Genomic DNA, 21,224 nt, shown 5'->3' on the forward strand with positions numbered 1-21,224 from the left:
TAGTAGGTAGTTTGTATGTATGTAGGTACAATTTTCATTTCATTTGTAAATTTGTCGCCAACAATTTGTCTCCCTATACACACATTCCTTGCGATAATCACAAAACTTACCTGCACTGTTGCCTTAATTTGTTACTATTACTGCTACCATTACTTTTACTGTTACTTTCACTATTTCTGCTACTATTGCTGTTAATATTGTTGTTGATATTGTTCCTGCTTCTGTTGCTGCGCATAATGCTTATGTTTATGTTGAAGTTGAAGTTGATGCTGCGGTTATTGTTTACTTTTATTTGCGATATCAGAGATGCAAGTAGCACGCAAGCGGCCATGACGAAATTAGCTGAAAAGGCACCAAATTCAAATTACAATTACATTATTTAATATTGAACAAGAAAGGAATGCTAAAGTCGAGCGGGCTCAACTCTTAAATACCCTATAAAAAAATACAAAATAATAAATTAAAAAAATGTATTTAATTAATTTAATAAATAAAATTTAAATAATAAAATATAAAATATTTAACACATGCATACAGACATAAGTGTTTATGTACAATTTTCAACAGCATACATTTGCATCAGAATCGCGTCTATGCGTGCTTGTATGAAGTAAAAAAATAAGTCAAAGCAGCAACCCCTGCCGGCAGAGCTTGGGCAGAGATTATGTTTATGGCTATAACTTTCTTCATAATAAACCTATCGTGATGAAACTTGGCACACAGGCACATACTTGTAATCACAATATGGATGTATTTGCCATAGATTTGTATAGAAATAGAAAATTCCAAGAAATACGGGAGTTACGGGAATTATGGGAAAAACACGAATTGCGGGGGAGTGGGGGGTGCATCAGAAAAAAAAAACACAAACTCGTCCTTGCTCGGACTTAGGAGAATCTGGATACCGAGTTTGGTTATTCTTGCTCTTGTACTTCCTGAGAGCCTTGCGATCATACAGACGGACGGACAGACAGACAGATGGACATGGCTATGTCGACACGCCTTGTCATCCTGATCAAGAATATATATACTTTGTGGGGTCTGCCACGCCGCCTTCTGCCTGTTACATACATTCGCAAAAAACTAGTATAGCCTTTTACCCTTTGGGTACAGGCTATAAAAAGGAAAGAATTAAAATAACAACAAACATTTTCTTTCAATGTCTTAAAATTAAAATTCCTCCTAACAAGCGCAAAAATATAATAATACACTATTGTTTATCTAGCCATTTTTAGCGATTTCTCTATCTATTTTCAGTGGGTTTCCTAGACGTTTTCTGTCTGATTTTTAGCGGATATTCTACCCTCCTTTCTAGCTACTTATAATTATTTTTCTTACTATTTTCAAGCGGGTTTTCTAGATTTCCATAGTGGTTTTGAAGCCATTTTTTAGCGGTTTTCTAGCTCGATACCCGAAAGCGATAACCATTTTGTACCTTTTCCATGCCTATTAAGCCTAGGTTTTTAGAGAAAAATCTCTTTTTTAATTCTCCGCACAGCTGGGCACCAGTTCGTTAGCTCGGTTCATTTTTTCAGAATCGAATCAGTTATACTATAGTTGTAGTACGAGTGTACTTTCTCGAATGACCACCAATCTTGGTGTCATTCCGAAGTCGTTCTGGTAACATATTCCGTATTGGACGGAATTAATGAATAGCATTCTTTTTGTGGGGATGACCATCAAAATACCCTCTATCTTTCGAGTACATCGAGTTCATATAAAAGCTTGTGTGCTTTCTAAGCAGTAGTTGTAATCCGTAACGAATTTTGATCCGACCAGATTTTGTGTGCGAAAAAAGTTCGCAAATGGGTCACACCATTTGTTTAATTACTATTATTATTTATTTTGTTTTCAATTGGATCTGGATGTTCTCACCTGCCTAAAGGCCGCCACTATTGTTGGTGCCTCCACTTTACTTGCGTCTCTTATCCCCGATCTATTTGACAAACAGGTCCTTGAGCGTGGCGCACAGAGAGGCATCACACGTATCCTTCGAGTCATCCTCGTCGCCCTTGCTGAACCAATTGAGCGTGGAGCGCATGGCCCGTCCAGCCTGTGATTGGGCAGCGCTACTGACTGATGGACGGCTGCGTCGCGTTGCGCCTCCACTGCCACTCGCGTCCTTCGGTACGGCGCCCTTGCTGCTACCACTGGGTCCACTTGTGCTGCCCGTACGCCCACCCGACGAGCTGCGTCCGCCGCTTCCACTTGCCCCGCTCATGCTCGCAGTGGAGCTCTTGCGCAAGAAACCCTCGATGGCCGTGCCCAACATTGTGGCATCCACAATGTTCGACTTGGTTGTCTCAGCCCAGCTCTTCTTCTGCTTGCTGCGTGGCTTCAACTTTGGCTTCACAGAGTCCCCGCCAAGCGGATCCTTCTTCTGTAAGCGCTCTATCATGTCCTTTGAAAGGGCCATCGCTGTGCTCTTGCTCCGCACACTCTTCTTCCGAGCCATGGGCGTATTTCGCTTCCCAAACCATCCGGAAAGGGCAGCCGAGCTGTTGTCCTGTGCCTCGGTTACCAGCTGCTTCGCGTTATTCAATATAGACACATCAAAACTGTTCGATCGCGTTGAGCGGCCCGCATTGGGATCCAACAATGTGTTCGTCGCATTGGCTGTGCTTGGCGTGGGAGTGGCGCTTGTCGTTCTTCCACGTGCCGCCGCCTGAAATGTGTTGCTCAGAAAGGGGCTGCTAGCGCTGTTGCCCGTTGCCGCAGAGGAGGAAGATGATGCCGTGCCGGTTCCCTCCTCCGGCCGATGCATCTCCATGGCCGACGAGGTAAGTGAGCTAAAGATGGAAGTAATGTCGGTGCGACTGCCCAATAGGCCGCCACCGCTGCCCGATTTCTTGCGTCGTGTGGAGGCACGGTTGCTAGATGCTGCCGGCGGCGGTTGCGGCGAAATGGCTCCCGGATGTTCTGATGCGCGCCGGAATACTTTGGCTCCAGGCGCCATGCCCGGCTGCGGGCACTCCGAGAAGCGTCGATTTGTGTAGCGACGGGGCGTAGCACCGCCCCCCTCGTCCACAGTTTGCACCTCGCAAACCTTTTCATTGCTCGAGGTCCACAGCTTTAAGCGCGCCTTGCGTGACTGCAAATATATGTCATCCATTATATCCAGCTGTAAATTGTGTATGCTTCCAATCGGATCGGTGGAGGGCGGACCTGTATTGCTCTCCCGACGCGAGTTAAGCACGCGACTGCTGCTGTAAATAAAGGAGAATTCTGATATTGGAGCACAGGTGCTGGTATTTTCAAAATGATTTTATAAATTGTGAGCTGCTTTGGTTGACCACAAAAAGTACCTATAACTTCTAATTAGTCTCACTGCGGAAGGAAACCAACTTAAACTACAAACATACATATGTACGTAACCACGTGCTTCGGCAACTTTAAAAGAATGAGTTTCTTTTTGCGATTAAATTTGTCGACATTGGTCGATGTCACTTGGAAAATATACTCTATGAAGGGCAGGACACTGACTTCTGAAAATCAGTTGATTTAACAGGCGGGTCTTGGGCTGGAAGGAAGAATTCTTTGAGTGCAGTACAAAATACATTTAATTTTCATTTGTTGTTATGTTATAGAAACCGTTTCAGGTCCTACCATTACATTAATATGCAATATATTTGTGTCTATTTTAAATATTTATTTCATTAAACATATTAATTCTATTAAATGAATACCATATATATATATTGGCACTATTTCTCAAATCTGAACAAGAGAGAATGTTACAGTCCAGCAAGCCCAACAGTGCAAATACCCTATATCCAAACGAACTTCCGGCACTGAGCTATAAGCGTCCATAGCAGACTCAAAAAGAAGGAGAGCAAACGTACACCTACAATTCTTGGATTGCATTTATTCCGCTACTAACTTTTTATCTTCAGCTTTTGGAAATTGTGGACAATATTCAGGAAAGTCTGTATATCAAGTTGGCTCAGACGTTTCTGAAATCCAGGCGTTCATCTAGACAGATGGACATTCTCTCATCATCTTGCTTAAGAATATATGTACATATATGCTTTATGGATATATATATATGTTTCCTGCTTCATGCCTATCCTTCGGAGTTCAGGTATAAAAATATATATCTATGCTCGTAGTAGTGCTTAAATCTGACACCTACAAGTATAAATACTTGATTGGGAAAATTACAGCTACTTTAGGACATACCCATTGGCTGTGGGATAAGCGGCCACAGATTCGCGACGTGAGCGTCCAAACAAAGTGGTGGGCACCTTCGAAATTGTGACCACTGAATGCCTGCGTCCTGATGGTGCGGGCGCCTGTGAGAGCGTGGCCAGAAAGGCGGCCTCCTTCGGCGATGGCCCCGAGCCCTCACCACCGCGCTCTGACAAGCGACGCACCTGACTGGCGGTAATCCCCTCAGTAACCTGCTGTGAGGGCAACGAGTGTTTGCGCGCCTCGCGCGGATCACGCCACGGTGATAGCAAATAGGGATTGACGGGTGAGTCAATGTCCAGACTGGCACGATTCGACACAGTCTCAGAGCTATCCGGTTCAAGTTCTTCTGGCAAATTGGACTCCTCGACCACTATAAGCGGCTCCTGTTTTCCATGCGGCACATTGTGATGAATGCCAGGGGCGGCATTCGAGCCGCCCGCGGAGCCACCGCCGCCACCAACGCCACCAACGCCAAAGCGTGAAAATGGTGAACCACGCAAGCGTAGCGCATCTGAAAAAGAAAGAGTGGGGGAAGGTCAAAGGCAAAGCAAGTAATAAAACACAGGCAGGTTCATTAGTGGCAGGCGTCGTCTTACCCATTTCAATAGCTTCTCTTAATTGCTCGCCAGCGGGGAATTCGTCTGTGCTGTGCCCTTACAACTCCTGCTGTTCCTTACTCTGCAAAGAAGAGAAAACATTCACAATTAGTCATCATGTTAAACAGGGCTTCAGGCTTCAAATTAGCTTGAAACTATTTAGAGAAAGCCTGTCGCTATACATACGTATATTCGTACCTATGTACAAGGGCAGCTTTTACCGAAGGGGGGCCAAAAAATTAAAATTTTGATTAAATAGTGCGCGACGCATTTAAAAAATTATTTATGCATATGATCAATGAAAGAACTTCAACAAATTCAACTCAGATCCATTGTAGGGCGAAATAGTGTGGTCGACTTTACTTGTATATGGCAAAATTTGTGTAGGGGTAGCAAGGCCCCACCCCCCTCCCCCTCAAAACAATGCTACATTTTTTGAATTAAGCTACACTAAACAAATAAAACGTGGCCCTACATTAGTCTTATTCTTAAAGAATAGTTCCAAAAATTGGTAATTCAAAATTCACTTTAGATTTATGCACCAAATCGGGTTATGGCAACCCTAAATAAACAAAAAATATACTTTAAAACAATAAATGTTTCGCTGATCTTCTTCCGACGACAGCAACATAAAGTAATGAGGGCTTGGTCAGAATTTGAACAAAAGGAGTTGGTTTTCCTACGGTTAGACAAACGGATAAGTCATTTCTTGTTGAATTTAGACAGTCAGAAAAAAATAGCATTTGGGCACAGAATATATAGTAAATATGATTGTCTGATCAACTTTGTGGAAAACTGTCATTTTTAATGGCCAGATGAAAAATATTTCGATTGTTCAGTTTCTTGCTTTTTTCGGTAATCTTAATAGCTATTAATTATACTGAATTGTCCTTCTACTTTGAGGTAATTATTTGTAGTGTTTTAAAACAGAAAAGCGAACAGTTTGCGGGTGTATGGTAGTAGTACTGGAATGAAATAGTTTACTTAGAATTTGCAACAATAGTAAAAATACCTTATTTATTACGAGTACAGATTTAAGTTTATCTAGCTTTGTGAGCAGTATTGACGAAATTCAGTAGCGTGGAAAGGGGAGGTGAAATCAAAAACTAAAATAATCTCATGTTGTCTGGATATAAGGAGGGTCTACATACCAAGTTTGGCTTATGTGCCCTTAGCCGTTTCCGAAATCCAGGCGTTCATCCAGACGGACGGTTGGACGGACAGACGGACATGTCTAAATCAATTTCCTTCTGTTTACATACTTTTCACCATATGGGTACAGGGTGTTAAAAAGTTGCCTGCTTTATTTCAAAGCTATCCAATATTCGAATGTTCAGCTCGTGCCAAACTGATGGACCCCTTTTCGAATTAAAGCTTTCCAGAAGAAAGCCTTTGCATCCCTGATATAAAGAGCCCGCTCATGTGTAGTACTATGTAGGACTTTGTGTTTGTCTGGTCCTAGTTTGTCATGTGTGTGTGTGTGTGTGTTTCTCTTTGCGGTCTCAGGTTAAATAAAGCATCCGTCGCTCACGCAGAAACACACACGCCGCAAATACGCACACACAGTAGCACACGCATGCTTGGACTACTCATTATCTTTGTAACAAATTACAAATAGCAGAAAATCATGCATCAAAGTAATTAAAGCTTTGCCGCTGTCCAGGGATTTGCCGACAGCTTCCTCTGTTTGCTTAACAAAGTCACTTAAATGCGTGTTCGTGGCTGATTTGTGCCTGTGCATATCTGTGTGTGTGTGTGTGTGTGTGTATCTATGTATATATAGTATATATGCATGTGTCTGTGGCTATGAGTGCTCGTTGTCTGACTGGCGCAGAAGGTCCATAATGAGCATAAAATTATGCAGAAGTTGAAATGAAAATTTGCCATAACTCAAATACCGCAAGAGTTTTATTTGCGACGCAGACTGCCACTGCGACCGCACTCGATGCTCTGATGCCGACGCTGTCGCCAATCCGCCGCCGCCGCCGCCGCCGCACAGTGGGGCCTTAGCATAAATCTCGTCAAAAAAAAAAAGAAGTGTGAAAATAACAGGCAAGAAAGAGAAGAAAGAGTTGACACATGTCTAAATCGGTTTGTTTCTTAAGTAAACAGTGGGAAGTGCAATTTTTCAAATCATATACAAGGACGACTGGAATTCATGTATTCATGAATATCTAAAGCCTCCATAGAGTGAAGGTAGCGCCAGTCTAACACATCTCCGGAGTCTTATGGTCATGTAAATATTCTAAGAGATTATACGAACTTCAAGCGTTTAATAAGAACAGGATTCGAATAGTAACATAAGATTGAGATGCATTGGAAAGAAATATAAAGTATTCAACACCTTCTATACGACTGTTCTGCACTTATTAGATGTATTTTGGGCAAACCATTCTATTAAGACCTGGGCTGTTTGATAATCCTATCAGTCGGGGGCCAGCTTCTTTTTATTGTAAAGTTATTAGCGAAACAATCTAGCACTACGCTGCCAAACTACAGCAACGTTGGGAGCATGTGAATTATTTGTTCTATATGCGATCATTAATACATCGATTGATAAACAAAAAAAAATTAAACTTTTTGAATTTTCAAGCAAACTTTAAAGACAAAAACAACTTTTGTAATTACTTGAAAGGGTCTTGCTGCGAAAGGAAACATCAATGGCTCATCAATAAACCACCAAACTGTATTTACTTTACGCATAATGATTAATTTCCATTAGTAGCAAGCTCATCAGGCGGAAAATTATTTGTCAACACAATGCAGAAACATCAAAGTAAATGCTGCTGATAAGCTTAAACTGTGTGTCCTTAATATAGCACAAATAGAGGGCTTCCCATTGAAGACCAGTTATACTTATTAGCTACCCAGTACCCTTAATTTCCCGCTTCTTACTTAGTTTGCTTACACTTGTTTGCGTCGTGAATCAAACGTTATTTTTGCTATTAACTCAAATGAACAATTAAATGACAATAGGCCGCCCCGAAGCAAAGACTTCTCAAGTTACCTTATAATGAATGCAAAACAATTAATTGGAACTATTTACGATTTATTAATAATCAATGGAACACGGCAGATGATGCCACTTACATGTGTGTGTGTGTGTGTGTGTGTATTAATAGAAATGTTGTTCTTATTTACAATTAAAACAATCAATCAAAATTTGCTATATAAATACTTTACAATACTACTATACTTTAGTAAGGCTTTCGACCATGGCACGTTTGAGTTATTGATCTATAAGTTGGGGCTTTGGGGTTTCCCAAAAATCGTATTGTGTGGATATGTAACCATTTGTTTGACAGAACACAACGTGTTATCCTTAACAGCGTACTATCACAAGATGTTAAAGTAAGTTCAGGATACCACAGGGTAGTCATATATGTAGATCCTTTACTTGTAAACCTTTTTATAAACGATCTTCCATCATCCTTAACCCATTCTAGGGTCCTAATGTAGATGATTAGATCAAGATTAGATAAAGAATACTGAATAAGATATTTTATATATTTTGATATAAATTTAAAATAGTTTAATTGTTGTTCTTTAAAATCTCTACTTCTTTTTAAAGAATTATTGCTATTTTGTAATTTTAATTTTTCATTGTTTTTCTTTTCTTTTTTATATGAATGAATATTTATTATATTTGTTCTTTGTCAGAATAAGTAAACGATAATTATTTCTCATTGCTTTAATATTAAACAGATTTGTGTGCCCAGCATTGTGATCTTTGCTCTCATTTTATCCGAGAATAAACAATCAGATATTGTATACTCTCCTTAATGCCACATTGCGAGCAACTTCAATTAACTGTTCCCTCTTTGGGTAGAAGATTTAAAAGCTGTGAACAACTGAAGAATTGTCTATTAACTCCACTCCGCTAGTTAGCCTCATTAATGAGGCTAAAGGAGGGCGCAATGCCATAATATTTACATAAAAGCCAGTACGAATACCATAATACTCTGGGGCAAATGATTGTGCTGTGCACTGTCGCAACGAAAACTTTCTAAAATTAGCCCTTTCTTGGCCTGCCAATAATATGACCACTCTAATGAGCAATCCGACACTTGTCCAGCCAAACCAACCCAAGTTTATGTCACTTTGCGTCAATGCTGCCCCTTCCCCGGGCGCATCATCCACGAACTTCCCATGCGGCATTTAACAAACGCAAATTACATAAGCAGCGCGGCAGTGGCATATAATTTCCTTCGCTGCCTTTTGATTTCATTAGGCAAAAAGGACACGACAACAACTTGCATTAGTCGCCACCGTCATGGTTGAGGGTCGGGAGACGTCGGTTGTGCTGCTACATCCACATGGAGCCGAGCCGAGCCGAGCCGAGCTGATCTGATCTGAGCTGAACTGAGCTGCAATGGTCATAGCAGGACTTGGCGCAAGTTCATTAAGCTTGTAAATTGGCAATCAACACCAAAGTTGCGGCTTTGTGTTAAAGTTAATTAGCCTGTCTGTGCCACTGACACAAGAGAGCGCAACACTCTCATCGCAGCATCTGCGATGCCACGCTACGGATATAACCAAAGGCCTGAAAGCAGCAATCGTCGAGTATCAACCAAACTGTTTTGGGCCATTGTTGTGGTGGCTGCACGGCGAGAAAATTGCTACTCAATAAACAAATAACGCTAATTGAACGTTATTATTATATAGTAACTAATGAAAACGACTATTATTTTAGAACATCACCTGAAGCTTTATTTGAAAAAAAAAACATCGGCAATTTCAAGCTACCAACAAATTTGTAAAGTTAGTTTCGATTTTTAAATAAAAACAGCATCTTCTTGTTATCAACTAGTGAACTATTTTTTTCAGACACAAACATGTGAAGCAAAAAAAAAAAAAAAAAAAATTCAAGTACAAAACTTTCAAATGTTTTTAAAATACGAATTGAAATCGGTATGCATTTTTTTTTAATATTTTAAATATTTTTTTATTTATCAACTCTTCTCTCTTAAATACAAGTAGAGGCAAATGTTAATCTAATATATTTATTTAATTAATTACAATTGAATATTCGGAGGTCTCCTCGCCGGAGTCGTGTATGGCTAGGCTATTAAGCTGTTACGATGACGTCATACATTGCTTTCACCTTGGCGATTTCATCTTTAACAGATCCTACATTTAAGTCTTTATATATTTTCATACCATGATGCCTTCGTGATAGTTCTCAGTATCTTCGATGGCATACATACAATGTTTATAAAGAAATATCTTTATTATAAATGCAATTAAAAAAACAATTCATAGAGAAGAGGGGCGTTATATCTGGAGATAAACTATTTAATTCTACAATCTACAAACGGCCAGTTTGGTTGGATTATTATTATTATTATTGTTATTTGAAATGAGTTATGAAATGATCAACTTCTTTCCCAATTAAATGCAGTGCCGTGAGTAATTGTATGATATGACTTTAAGCGTATTATATTTAACAATACAATATGCGTACTCGTATAAATTATTTCCGGCAAATGTAAATACCAGGAGACCCCATTCAGATTCGGCATACATCTTATACAAAATAAGGCTCAATATGGGGAATTACATAATCGAGAATTACGTATGAATAAGGAATTCGGTATATACGAGTATAGTACTTAGTATTAAGCTTTCTTTCTCGTCATGTACATACCAGCCATGCTGCTTATCCCTACTACTATTTCCCTTTTGCATTCACACATACATACAAACATCGGTCTGCACACACATACATATTTAATTTTTGTCATTGTGCCTCGCGTTGCGTGTTCGTGCGTGTGGCAATGAAGCCTATTGCATGTTCTGCCATCAGCAGCCCAGTGTCAGTCAGTCAGCTAGTTTGTCCGTCTTTTCGTCTGCGTGCCCGACTGCCCCCCTGCCATCCCTGCCAGCCTGCGTCCGTCTATCTGTCTGTTCGTCCATCTTTCTGAACCATGCATGAGTACACACGAGTCGCCCATTGAGTTGCCTTTAGCATGACTTTATTAAAAATGGCTGCAGCCGCACGTTGTCCTGTCACTGTTGCTGTCGATTTCCTGCCACTGTCGTCCTCTACACGCCTACCATTGACCTTTTGGCTGATGTCGTTGGTTGCTGTTGTGCAGTAAAATGGAAAAAAGCAAACGAAGCTTTTCAATTGACACAGAACCTACATACAACATGTATGTACCAGAACAGTGCTGCAAAATGTTTGCAGGTAAAGTCGCTGTTTGCTGTCAACATTCTGTTGTGTAGTATAAACGCTTGTGTGCCCCCATGTGCCTGTGTGGGTGTGGATGAGGCTGTGTGTGGTTCCGCTTTTAATGTACTGCTCGTATAGATCCGTAGTTTTGTGCCAGTATTGATATATACTCGTACTACAACGTCGATTTCGCATATCGTTTCCTCAGTCAAGTCTCAGTTTCTCCCTCTCCCTTTCGTATTTAAATGTATGCTTGCAAAAGGGGTTACATAAAATATTTTATTCCCCATATTAATTTTGCTGTCATTATTACAATAACTCTCATTATAGGAAAGAATATTGATGATTGATTGTCCACTAAAATTATAGTGCTATGAAAACGCTAAGGGATAACTGTGTGTGCACTGATAAAAAAGTCATATTCAATTTAATGTTGAACCATATTAAATATTAATTTCAAAAAACAATTAGTTCATTTTACTATATTCCATAGTAAATTATAATATTTTTCTGAACTTTAATTTGAAGTTTTTTGTAGTTGATTTCGAATTCTTAGTCTCAGTCGGTTTTCAGCGGTTGTGTGGTAAAAAAACAAAGTGTACATTAATATTGATCCAAACTATATCCATACAAAAACAAACAAACATTCTGATAAAAATGGTAGTTCTTTAGAAAAAAAATAAATATATGTGTATAGAAATAAAATATGCATCATGGAAATGTCAACATTGAAAACAGTTAAAAAAAAAAACAGTAGCGTAAACAAATTAGTGGAAAAAATATTTTATAATTATAAAAAAATAAATCTTTGGTGTGAATCAAACCCACGTCTCCACATTGTGATTAAATATCGTCACAATTTAAATTTAATATTTTAATATTAAATTTTTAAATTTAAGTGTGCACACTTTATATTTACTAAAACACACGATGGTACAAAATCGATGGTAAAAATAGTTAAATCTTCGTATAAATATTGAAATTTCCGTGCTTTTTTTTATCAGTGTGGGTAATGCGTTATAGAGAGGTTGAGGGCTTGGGACTCACACCATATACTGATAAGCTCATACTCTAAGGCATTAGAGTATATTTCTTTAAAAACACAACTGACAGTAAAACTCGAATTTTCCGTGAGGAACAAATTATGCCTTAATATAATATATTTACTTCAAAAATTAACGAAAAATAAAATTACTTTTTTGGGAACGAATTAAATAGTATGTAGTATGGTGCATTTTTCATTCTCTCCCCCTTTTTCTCCCACCCTTTGTCTCTCCCCGTTTCTCTCTCTCTCTTTCTCTCTCTCTCTCTATCTTAATTCATGCATTTAGCGAGAGTATTCAATTAAAAAATTAACAAAATAGGTAAGTACTTTTTTTTATAATAAGATGCGATCGATACCAATAGCTGTAGTTTTGTGAAATACTTTTTCATTTCACACCTTTATCCCAATATGTATGTTCTATGGTACTTCGGTTTCCTTCAAGTTTGATGAATGTTATATAAATTTTTAAATAAAGACCCCATTACGATAACTTATACAGCAACTACACTGGTATGATGTAAAGAAAACCATTTTCAGATTTTAGAAAAGCGCCCTATAATACTAATAATGAACTTTTCAAATCACAAGTATGTCAGAGACTAAGAAATTATAGCATTATTTTAAATCTTTTTAAATTAATTTCTTTAATTAATAAAACCTATTTAATTGTACGACCCTATAGGTTTTTTTTTTAGTTCTTAGGGCATATGTTTACGGAACATTTGTTTATAAATTTGTATTATAATTCTCATGTGTGTTTCCTGAGTAAAGACATAAAAATATAATCAATTCATATGCTAATGAGCTCAATGAGCGAGATAATTAGATCGTTTTATTTAGAAGTATTTAAGTGTAATATTTAAGACTTTATATACTGTGCACTAGTATCTGAAGTTAAGCGTACTCTCGTATTTGTCTAGTTGACTCTCCTGATTGATTGACTTGCTGGCCAAAATGTCTGTCAAACTAACTGACGATTGACAGATTGACATCTATCCGTATTTGCCAACGGTGCCGCTGACGATGAGTATAGGGATCTGGGCGAGCAAAAATGTTTGATTGTGTGTCTGAATACATATGTACAAGTATGTATGTACATGTGTGCAGCTGGCTAGCTCGATTTCAGCTTAGCTTTATTTAATGAACTATCACAAAAAGTTTACAAAGCACTTGGGCAGCCATTTGACGCTCAAGTTTGCGGGGAATGGGGAAGGAATTGAACTGAACGTGTCGGAACTGAACACACTTACTCCGATACATACATACAATATATATAGATATACATATATAATATCCATGTATAAATGTATGTCGTTCAGAGAAATTACGTCAAAGGGCACATAAAATGGCATAACAATCTGATGTGGCAGGCAACTACCTAGGAAAAGTGTCCTGATAAATAAATTGCAAAGTTATGGCAAAGTTATTTGAAAAGTAACAGGAAAGTAAATGGAAAAGTTATATTAATATGTATGTGTGTATGTGTTTGATTGCTAAAGCGAACCAACACGAAGGGCTACGGCACATCAGTCAATGAAAAAGAAACAATTTACAACTGTTAACAGCTATGACAGTATAAATGATAAGCATCACTTTGAGCCTAATGCCCTGAGGGCCTGGAGGGTCTGTCTTTGAATTCGCCTAGGATTTTATCATTTTGGTGGTGACATTTTCATTTATTATTTGCCAAGCTACTGCCACAAAGAGACCTTGAAATGGAACACATTTCAATGTACGTAGCTACAAAAAAAAAAAAAACATCTTCAAACAAATGGAAAGCCATGAAACAAATAGAAAGTGCATCTCCCACTCAAGCGAGCAAACTTTATCAAATAGTTTTAATTGCAAGCATGAATCCTTCTTTTGAGGAATACATTGCAATGAAAGTCAAGGGACACATTTTTTTTTGTGAGTTCTGATGCGGTTGCTAGAATCATTCAGGATCCAATGCTTCGGCTACATAAACCAAACTTTGCGCACGTCACTCATAAATATTTAGTTCTCTACAGAGAACTACTTTTGCTTAAAATTCGGTCAATTCTAGGATATGTTATTAGCGATTCACATTCGCTCCAGTACTAAGCGTACAAACTGCAGGAACTTTTATATACCATTTTTCCAACTATAAATTGAATATTAATTCTAAAACGTTACGCCAGTAAATTTTGACTAATATAGATTAAGATTTTGATTCTTTAGACTTAAGAAGTATCCCAAGTTCAACATTTTGACGTCTCCACCTCTTTGTTTGACATTTGCCGTCAATTCCAAAGTGTAGGCCTAAAAACTGTTAATGGCAATTAACTCCTTCTTCTACGGTTGAGAAAGTTGGTCACATTTCAACCGACGAAATACTCTTTTAATTTTTCAATGATTAGGTAATTAGCTTAAGTAAAACCCATACATAAACAAATATTATTTCATTCCTTGAAGTGTAGTAGTAATACACAGTGCGCTAACAGTTCATACTTTTAGGAAATAATAACTGAAAACCCACTTGCAACTCATAAATAAACATAAGCATTATAGTTTTAGGACTTCACTCTTTGTTAAAAAGTGTAATCGCTTTGAATTTCGCCCGAAAAACTAGAAACATCCGGCACTCTTACTCTAAATTTGAGCAAAATAATGAATTGTTTTTGCCGTTTCTTTTTGAAATTTAAAGGCAATTTCTTCAACTTTGAAACTAGGGCTGTAAATTATAACTTCAAATATGTTTTCATAAAATATTAGCTTTTCCAAAACATAAAGCTATTTGTGAAATTGACAAAAATTTATATCAAAGGTATTACTTTAGAAAATAGTGAGTACGATTAGATCAATAGTAACATTTGATCTATTGGGTATATATAATTTATAATTTTGAAGTCTGCTATTGACCGGTTATAAGCGAAAACGGAACTTTTTTCATAATTTACGCCTATGGCTAAGGTACGTACGTAAATATATTAAGTTGTTTCGTTTTTTATCCACACAGTTACTATTTTCAGCAATCATTCATATTTAGAAAGGCTTGGGCTTGAAGCAAAAAAAAAAAAAAGTCATTGGATATATAATATATATACACAGTACCTAAACTATTCCAAAACTGCTCTGTCGTTTCACATTTGATATGTGTGGGTGGAAAATGAGAGAGAAAAATATACATACTCGTGCATCGTACCTCATGCCTCATGCCTCATTCTCATTCAGTGATTTTTGTCTACGCAACCTTTTAAAGTTTTGAGCAAAGTCACAACTTTTAATAGAAAAACAGTTTGCTCCTGTGGGTTCTGCACTAACGAGCTTATAATAACGGAAACTGCAGCAAACAACAGAGCACTAGTGCTGACATTCTATATACACACATATACTATATGTGTTTGCACTGCGCTACATATGTAAGTACTTATATAAAGTGGTCTCTCGAACGCAATAATATTTTGCAAATGAGACTTCCACTGCTACTTAGTACCACTGAACGACGAAAAAATCGTATTTTAGAGTGCTAATTAAATCGTTAATTGGGATGAATTAAGAAGCGGGTTTAAGGAATTTCATTATTAACAGGCTTATAGAAAATACTGTTTCAGTGCAAGCTTCTACCATATACCATAAGTATATTTATATTGTATTTGTATTCCGTACAAATTCAATTAGGTTTGTGGAAACTATGTAAAAGCCAGAAGGAAGTATCTTCCCTAAAAAGTATATCCGTGTATAAAGTAGTCAGCACAACGAGACAAATCCATCCAAATCCAATTCCCCGCGGAAATTGAAATATTTATTCGTAGACTTGAATATTTATACTCTGTACATAAAATGTACAAAAGTATATTAGGTTTGCGGGAGCTGAAAATGTAACAAATGTGGGATCTGCCACGCCTCCTTCTGCCTGTCACATATTTCAGCTCGCGCAAACCTATGTAATACACCGAATTCGTTTTTACTCTTGTACCTTTTATGTACAGAGTATAAGCTTTAAATCAAAGTGTACTACGGAATATAGTTAACTGAAATATTTATTATTTAAAGTGGGCATTAAAATTAAATACGGTACAACATTAAATTGAAAGTGACACACTTTATTGGCAAAGATTTAGAATTTTGTTTTAAATATTATTCATATTTATGTAAATCAGTATCTGAAAACTTTTTAATGAACTTTACGTTCTTTGCGTTTGATTTAAATACGAAATATGAGAACATTGAATTGAATTTGAAAATATCAATTTGTAGTATGCAATGTTGTTCAATAGTGCATAATTTCTTTCCATAATTCCAAAGCTATGTAAACTAATCATTATATACCATTATATGTATGTAATTCTTTATCTATTTCAAATTTTAATCAATTCGGTTAATTCAAAGCAAATGAAAGCCCAATTAAAGCAACAGCGAGTTGGCTCTCCTTCCTTCGCAAACGATGTACTTTTTTTGGGTAAAGAGTATTTCATTGTTGGGCTTGCAAACAATTACACCTTCTTTTGTTTGACATTACATAAGCAACCCATTGGTTCGGATTTGCGAGCGTCCACTATACATGCATACTCATATACATATGTATGTATGTATGTATTTACGCACACATTTCAGCCGCTTATCAGCTTTGTCGCCTCCCAGACAAACGGGCATACAGACATTCATGCCTGAGTAGACGAATTTAAGTACGTACATATACTTGTATATGTATGTTCAACTGCGAAGTTGGAAAATACTTCACCTGCGGCGCTTTTGTTCAATACGCAGACATCATACAGCGGAACTCCTACACATGTTCGTTTCCGTTTCCTGTACCCTAAGGGTACAAAGGGCATATTGGATTTGGGAAAAGTATGTAATAGAACGAGGAGGCTACAACTCCAAAGCTATCTACTAAACTATGTAATTAATACGTACAGTAAAAACTCCCTTAATGGACACCTCTTTTATCCGGACACTCTCTTCGGCGGGCACTTTTTCTAAACCATTCGATCGGTGTATACAATGTTTAAGTATCCCCTTAAGAGGACACGCCCCTTGAGCGGACAAAACACGGAGTGACCGTGAGTGTCCGGCCAAGAGAGTTTTCACTGTAAATCTCTTTTCGAAACTTTAACCAATCGGTTTATCATCAGACACTGTATTACTGCAACAATTTCCAGTATTATGTCCCCAAACGCAACCAGGGGTTCGCTTCTTCTTCTTCTGTTTGAAATTGTTTTGGGTGTACGGCATAAAACTGTCGAGCTAGCTCGACTGTAATTTTCGCTTCCGCTATACGTATGTATTCGGAGTTTAGATACACACATACTCGTGCGTACACATGTGTCTGTGTGCGGGCACAGCTTTTCCGCCATTTGACGCACGTCAAAGTCACCGCCAAAGCCGCAATCAGGCAGCCTCACTTCGGCCAAAAACAACAACAACATCAGCTGACGGTTGCAATTACACATACAAATACACACACACCCACACACACACACAAGCACACAAAAGCGCTCATACACCTACTCGCCTGACCATTTTTGTGCACCACATATGCGGTTGGCCAGTTACTACAAAATCCAGCAGCAGAAGAGCATACTTGTATAAAAGAAGTTAAATAAAAACGTACAAAAACAAGAGAGAATGTTACAGTCGAGCTAGCCCGACAGTGAAATACCCTGTACCCAGACAAATTTCCGACACTGAGTTATATCGATTTCTCTCGTCATGCTGATACAGTATATATGTATATACTTTATGGGGTCAAAGATGCTTCCTTCTGCATGTTACATACTATAGTTTGCACAAACCCTACGGGCACAGGGTATAATAAGGGATCCTATTCGATCGAAATCAAATATTGGGCAACAAAAATGATGCGTAAAATTATTGGTTTGGTTGATATACTTGTATACTTAAACTTACATTAGTCATTAAAATTAAATAACAGAACTAAGGCCAATATTGCTTGAAATCAAATGTGGCGAAAACTATTATTGTCAAATATGCATTTGTTATCACTGTCATTAAAAGTAAAGTCGTTAAAAAGATTAAAAACACTCCATCACCTTGACGTGCTCCATTTGGAAAAGAACTCAAAATGATTTTCGAAATTTGGATGATACTTAAATATGGACAATATGCGTGGAATAATGCAGATTTGTTATGTGAAAAATACTCATGTCGTGAAAAGCAGCTTACTTCCACGGTTGATCAAATTTTAACTCATGGTAAAATTTTCATAAAATATCAGTGCCTACTAATTGGACAAATGTCAGAGGAAGTCAAAGACTCGAGGAACAACAATTAAAAAAAAATATGTTTATAAATACATGCAGAAAAAGGGCAAAACGAGAATTTTTCAACATTATTTTATAATAAACAAGAAATGAATGCTAGAATCGAGCGATCTTAACTCTTAAATGCTCTGTACTCACTTCCACAATCTAATATTTTAGATATCAATTTAAAAACAAGTGGAGAAGCTAAAGTCGGGTGTTCCAACATGGAATTACTCTGTACATGTGTGTAGAATTATTATAGAAATTTATTTTTATACCCTGTACCCAAAGGGTACAAGGGTATATTAGTTTTGTGCGAGTGCACATGGAACACACAGAAGGAGGCTTGGTAGACCCCACAAAGTATATATATTCTTGATCAGCATGACAAGCCGAGTCGATATAGCCATGTCCGTCTGTCCGTCTGTCTGTCCGTCTGTCTGTCTGTATGAACGCAAGGATCTCCGAAAGTATAAGAGCTAGAATAACCAAACTTGGTATACAGATTCTCCTGAGACCGAGAAAGGACGAGTTTGTTAATTTTTTCTGATCCGCCCCCCCACTCCCCCCCTATTACTGATTTTCTATACCTCCCGTAATTCTTGGAATTTTGAACTAAAATTTGGTAGTCACATTAGGTTAGTAATTATATATCCGTATACCAAGTTTCATTATGATAGAATGATCGGAAAGAAAGTTATAGCCATATAACCAGGCTCAATGCACACATACATACATATGTACAAGTACACAAACACGCATAAGGCACGATTCTGATGTAAATGTAAATGTATCTATGCATGCATGGAATATTTTATATTTAATTTAGTTAATTAATTAAATTAATTTAGTTAATTAATTAAATTAATTTAGTTAATTAATTAAATTAAATTAATTAATGAAATAAATTAAATTAATTAATTTAATAAAATTAATTTAATTAATTTTTTGTGGGGTGGTACAGGGTATTTAAGAGTTGAGCCTGCTCGACTTTAGCATTCCTTTCTTGTTTATTTATGTGTCCGTATGCCAAGTTTCATCATGACTGGTCAATTATGAAGAAAGTTATAGCCATAAATAAAATCGCTGCCCATGCGCTGCCTGTAGCTCTGCCCGCTGTTAAAACTGTACATAAACACGTCTTTTATGTAGGTAATTATTAATTTAATTATTTAATTCAATTTTTTTAATAATTTATTTATTTTTACATCATTCTTTTTTAATTTTCTTTTTTTTGTGTACTCTGTACTCTCGTACAGGCTATTATACTGTCGGGCTTGCTCGACTGTAGCGTTCTCTCTTGTTTATAATATGTTTAGATAGTTGATAAGGTTAAATGATAGCATAGTGGAGGAATGGTTCAGATTTCATCTTGAAAATAAGAGATTAAAATAAACTCGTGCTGCCTAGGGAATAGGAGAGTCTACTTAACAAGTGTCCAGATCGATTTGTCTCATCGTGCTGATTAAGATTTTGTATATTAAAAACATTTGCATAAACCCTATGTACCCTTTAACCCATTTTCCTCTAGAAAATGCTTATAATGTATATATGCGAAATAAATCGCTAGACGCGAGGGCAATGAATGATTGCTGGACTAAAAGGGGTGAGTACAAACTTTCATGACTGATTATAATTATGAATAAATGTCCTTTAATTAATTATTGTTACGCATTTGGAATCAATTATGGCGTTCTTTTATCCTCTTATTTTCAATTTACGTACATGGGTTGGAATTAGTTGCTTGCACTGTTACAAGTGTCACCTTTATTTCAAGATAACGAGATTTCAGATAAGAAGATCCAAAAATAGATATTTTACGGCAAAGAGTTAAAATACAAAGAGTACCACTTATTGAACAACCTTCGTAGTATACTTGTATGTGTCTAGAAGTACATGCGTCTCTAATCCTGGCCGCTGTCCTGGCAACAGCCGATGAACATATAGTGTGCAATTTAATTGCTGTGCAGTATAAACGGATTGCAAGGGAAAGCTCAGACCAAGGCAAATGCCCACCAACAAATGGCCTCAGCTGAAGTGTATGGACGTTTAAATGGGCATACACACGAAGGTACGTGTATATACTTGTACGTGCTACATATACACACATGTATGTGTGTGTGTGTGTGTTTGGTGTGTGTACGAGCATGTGTACAAGTATGCGTCAGACCCAGCGTGTGTGCGGCTAAGCATTTGAGAAGGGCAAATGGCACGTTGCCTCACAGCTATGCCGGCTAAAGTAGCGGGCACATTTTTATTTAGAGTTACCGGTCAGTGAAAAATCTCAACATGCAAGCACACATACATACGATACATACATAAATCACTTCCAGTGAAAAATTCAATCTTTAAATAAAGTTCCATTGAGAGAAAACGAGGATGAAGTAAGAAGTTGCTAAGAATGCCAGGAATCTTCGTTTGCAGCAATTATCTGCAATTATCAGCAATTCAATAAGTTATTACCTGAAAGGTACAAGTATATAACATATGTATCAAGTTTGTGCAGATTGTTGGCTTAAATTATTTATTAAATTTAAATATGACACATTTGTATATGTTATGGCTTACTAGCAACAATTTACATCAGCATTACGTCCATTTGTGCCGATGCATGACTATAATCCAACTTCTGTGTGTATGTGTGCAGCACAGAGTTGAGCCAAAACAGCAAACACAACAACAGGGCAGGGATTAAATTTATGGCTTTTACTTTCCCGATCTTAGAATACCAAGTTCGGTTATTCTGCCTATTATACATTATGAGACCATTGCGTCCCTACAGACAAACCGAGGAGCAGACGGACGGTCATTTGATATTGTTCAAAAACTTAAATTTCAACACTTGACTTCAGTAACTAATTATTCACAGATGTATCAAAACGTTCTCAATATATTTAAGTACTTTTGATTTTTTATTAACGAACATACTTTTCAGCATTCAATAATTTATTAATCACAAATAATTAAATAAGAAGTGCTGTAATACTCTG

General features: G+C 37.3%; 1 protein-coding gene across 1 annotated transcript; it reads right to left on the reverse strand.

Moving 5' to 3' along the window:
• Window positions 1-268: 268 nt before the first annotated feature.
• On the reverse strand, window positions 269-4,791 carry LOC115627684. Its single transcript, XM_030523427.1, has 4 exons — window positions 4,788-4,791; window positions 4,180-4,702; window positions 1,876-3,206; window positions 269-342 (listed from the first exon to the last, which is right to left on the reverse strand). Exons 1-3 carry the CDS (start codon window positions 4,789-4,791, stop codon window positions 1,937-1,939), a joined length of 1,797 nt encoding a protein of 598 aa, XP_030379287.1. The 3' UTR covers window positions 269-342; window positions 1,876-1,936.
• Between the last annotated feature and the right edge of the window lie 16,433 nt (window positions 4,792-21,224).

This window comes from Scaptodrosophila lebanonensis, unplaced genomic scaffold, assembly GCF_003285725.1.
Source record: "Scaptodrosophila lebanonensis strain 11010-0011.00,11010-0021.00 unplaced genomic scaffold, SlebRS2 tig00000096-arrow-pilon, whole genome shotgun sequence".
NCBI lineage: Eukaryota > Metazoa > Arthropoda > Insecta > Diptera > Drosophilidae > Scaptodrosophila > Scaptodrosophila lebanonensis.

What these genes read in the sequence shown, in the direction of transcription:
- LOC115627684 (XM_030523427.1), bottom strand. An exon ending in GCTTATCCCACAGCCAATGG is followed by an intron (nt 3,207 to 4,179) that starts GTATGTCCTAAA and finishes CTTTATTTACAG; the next exon opens with CAGCAGTCGCGTGCTTAACT.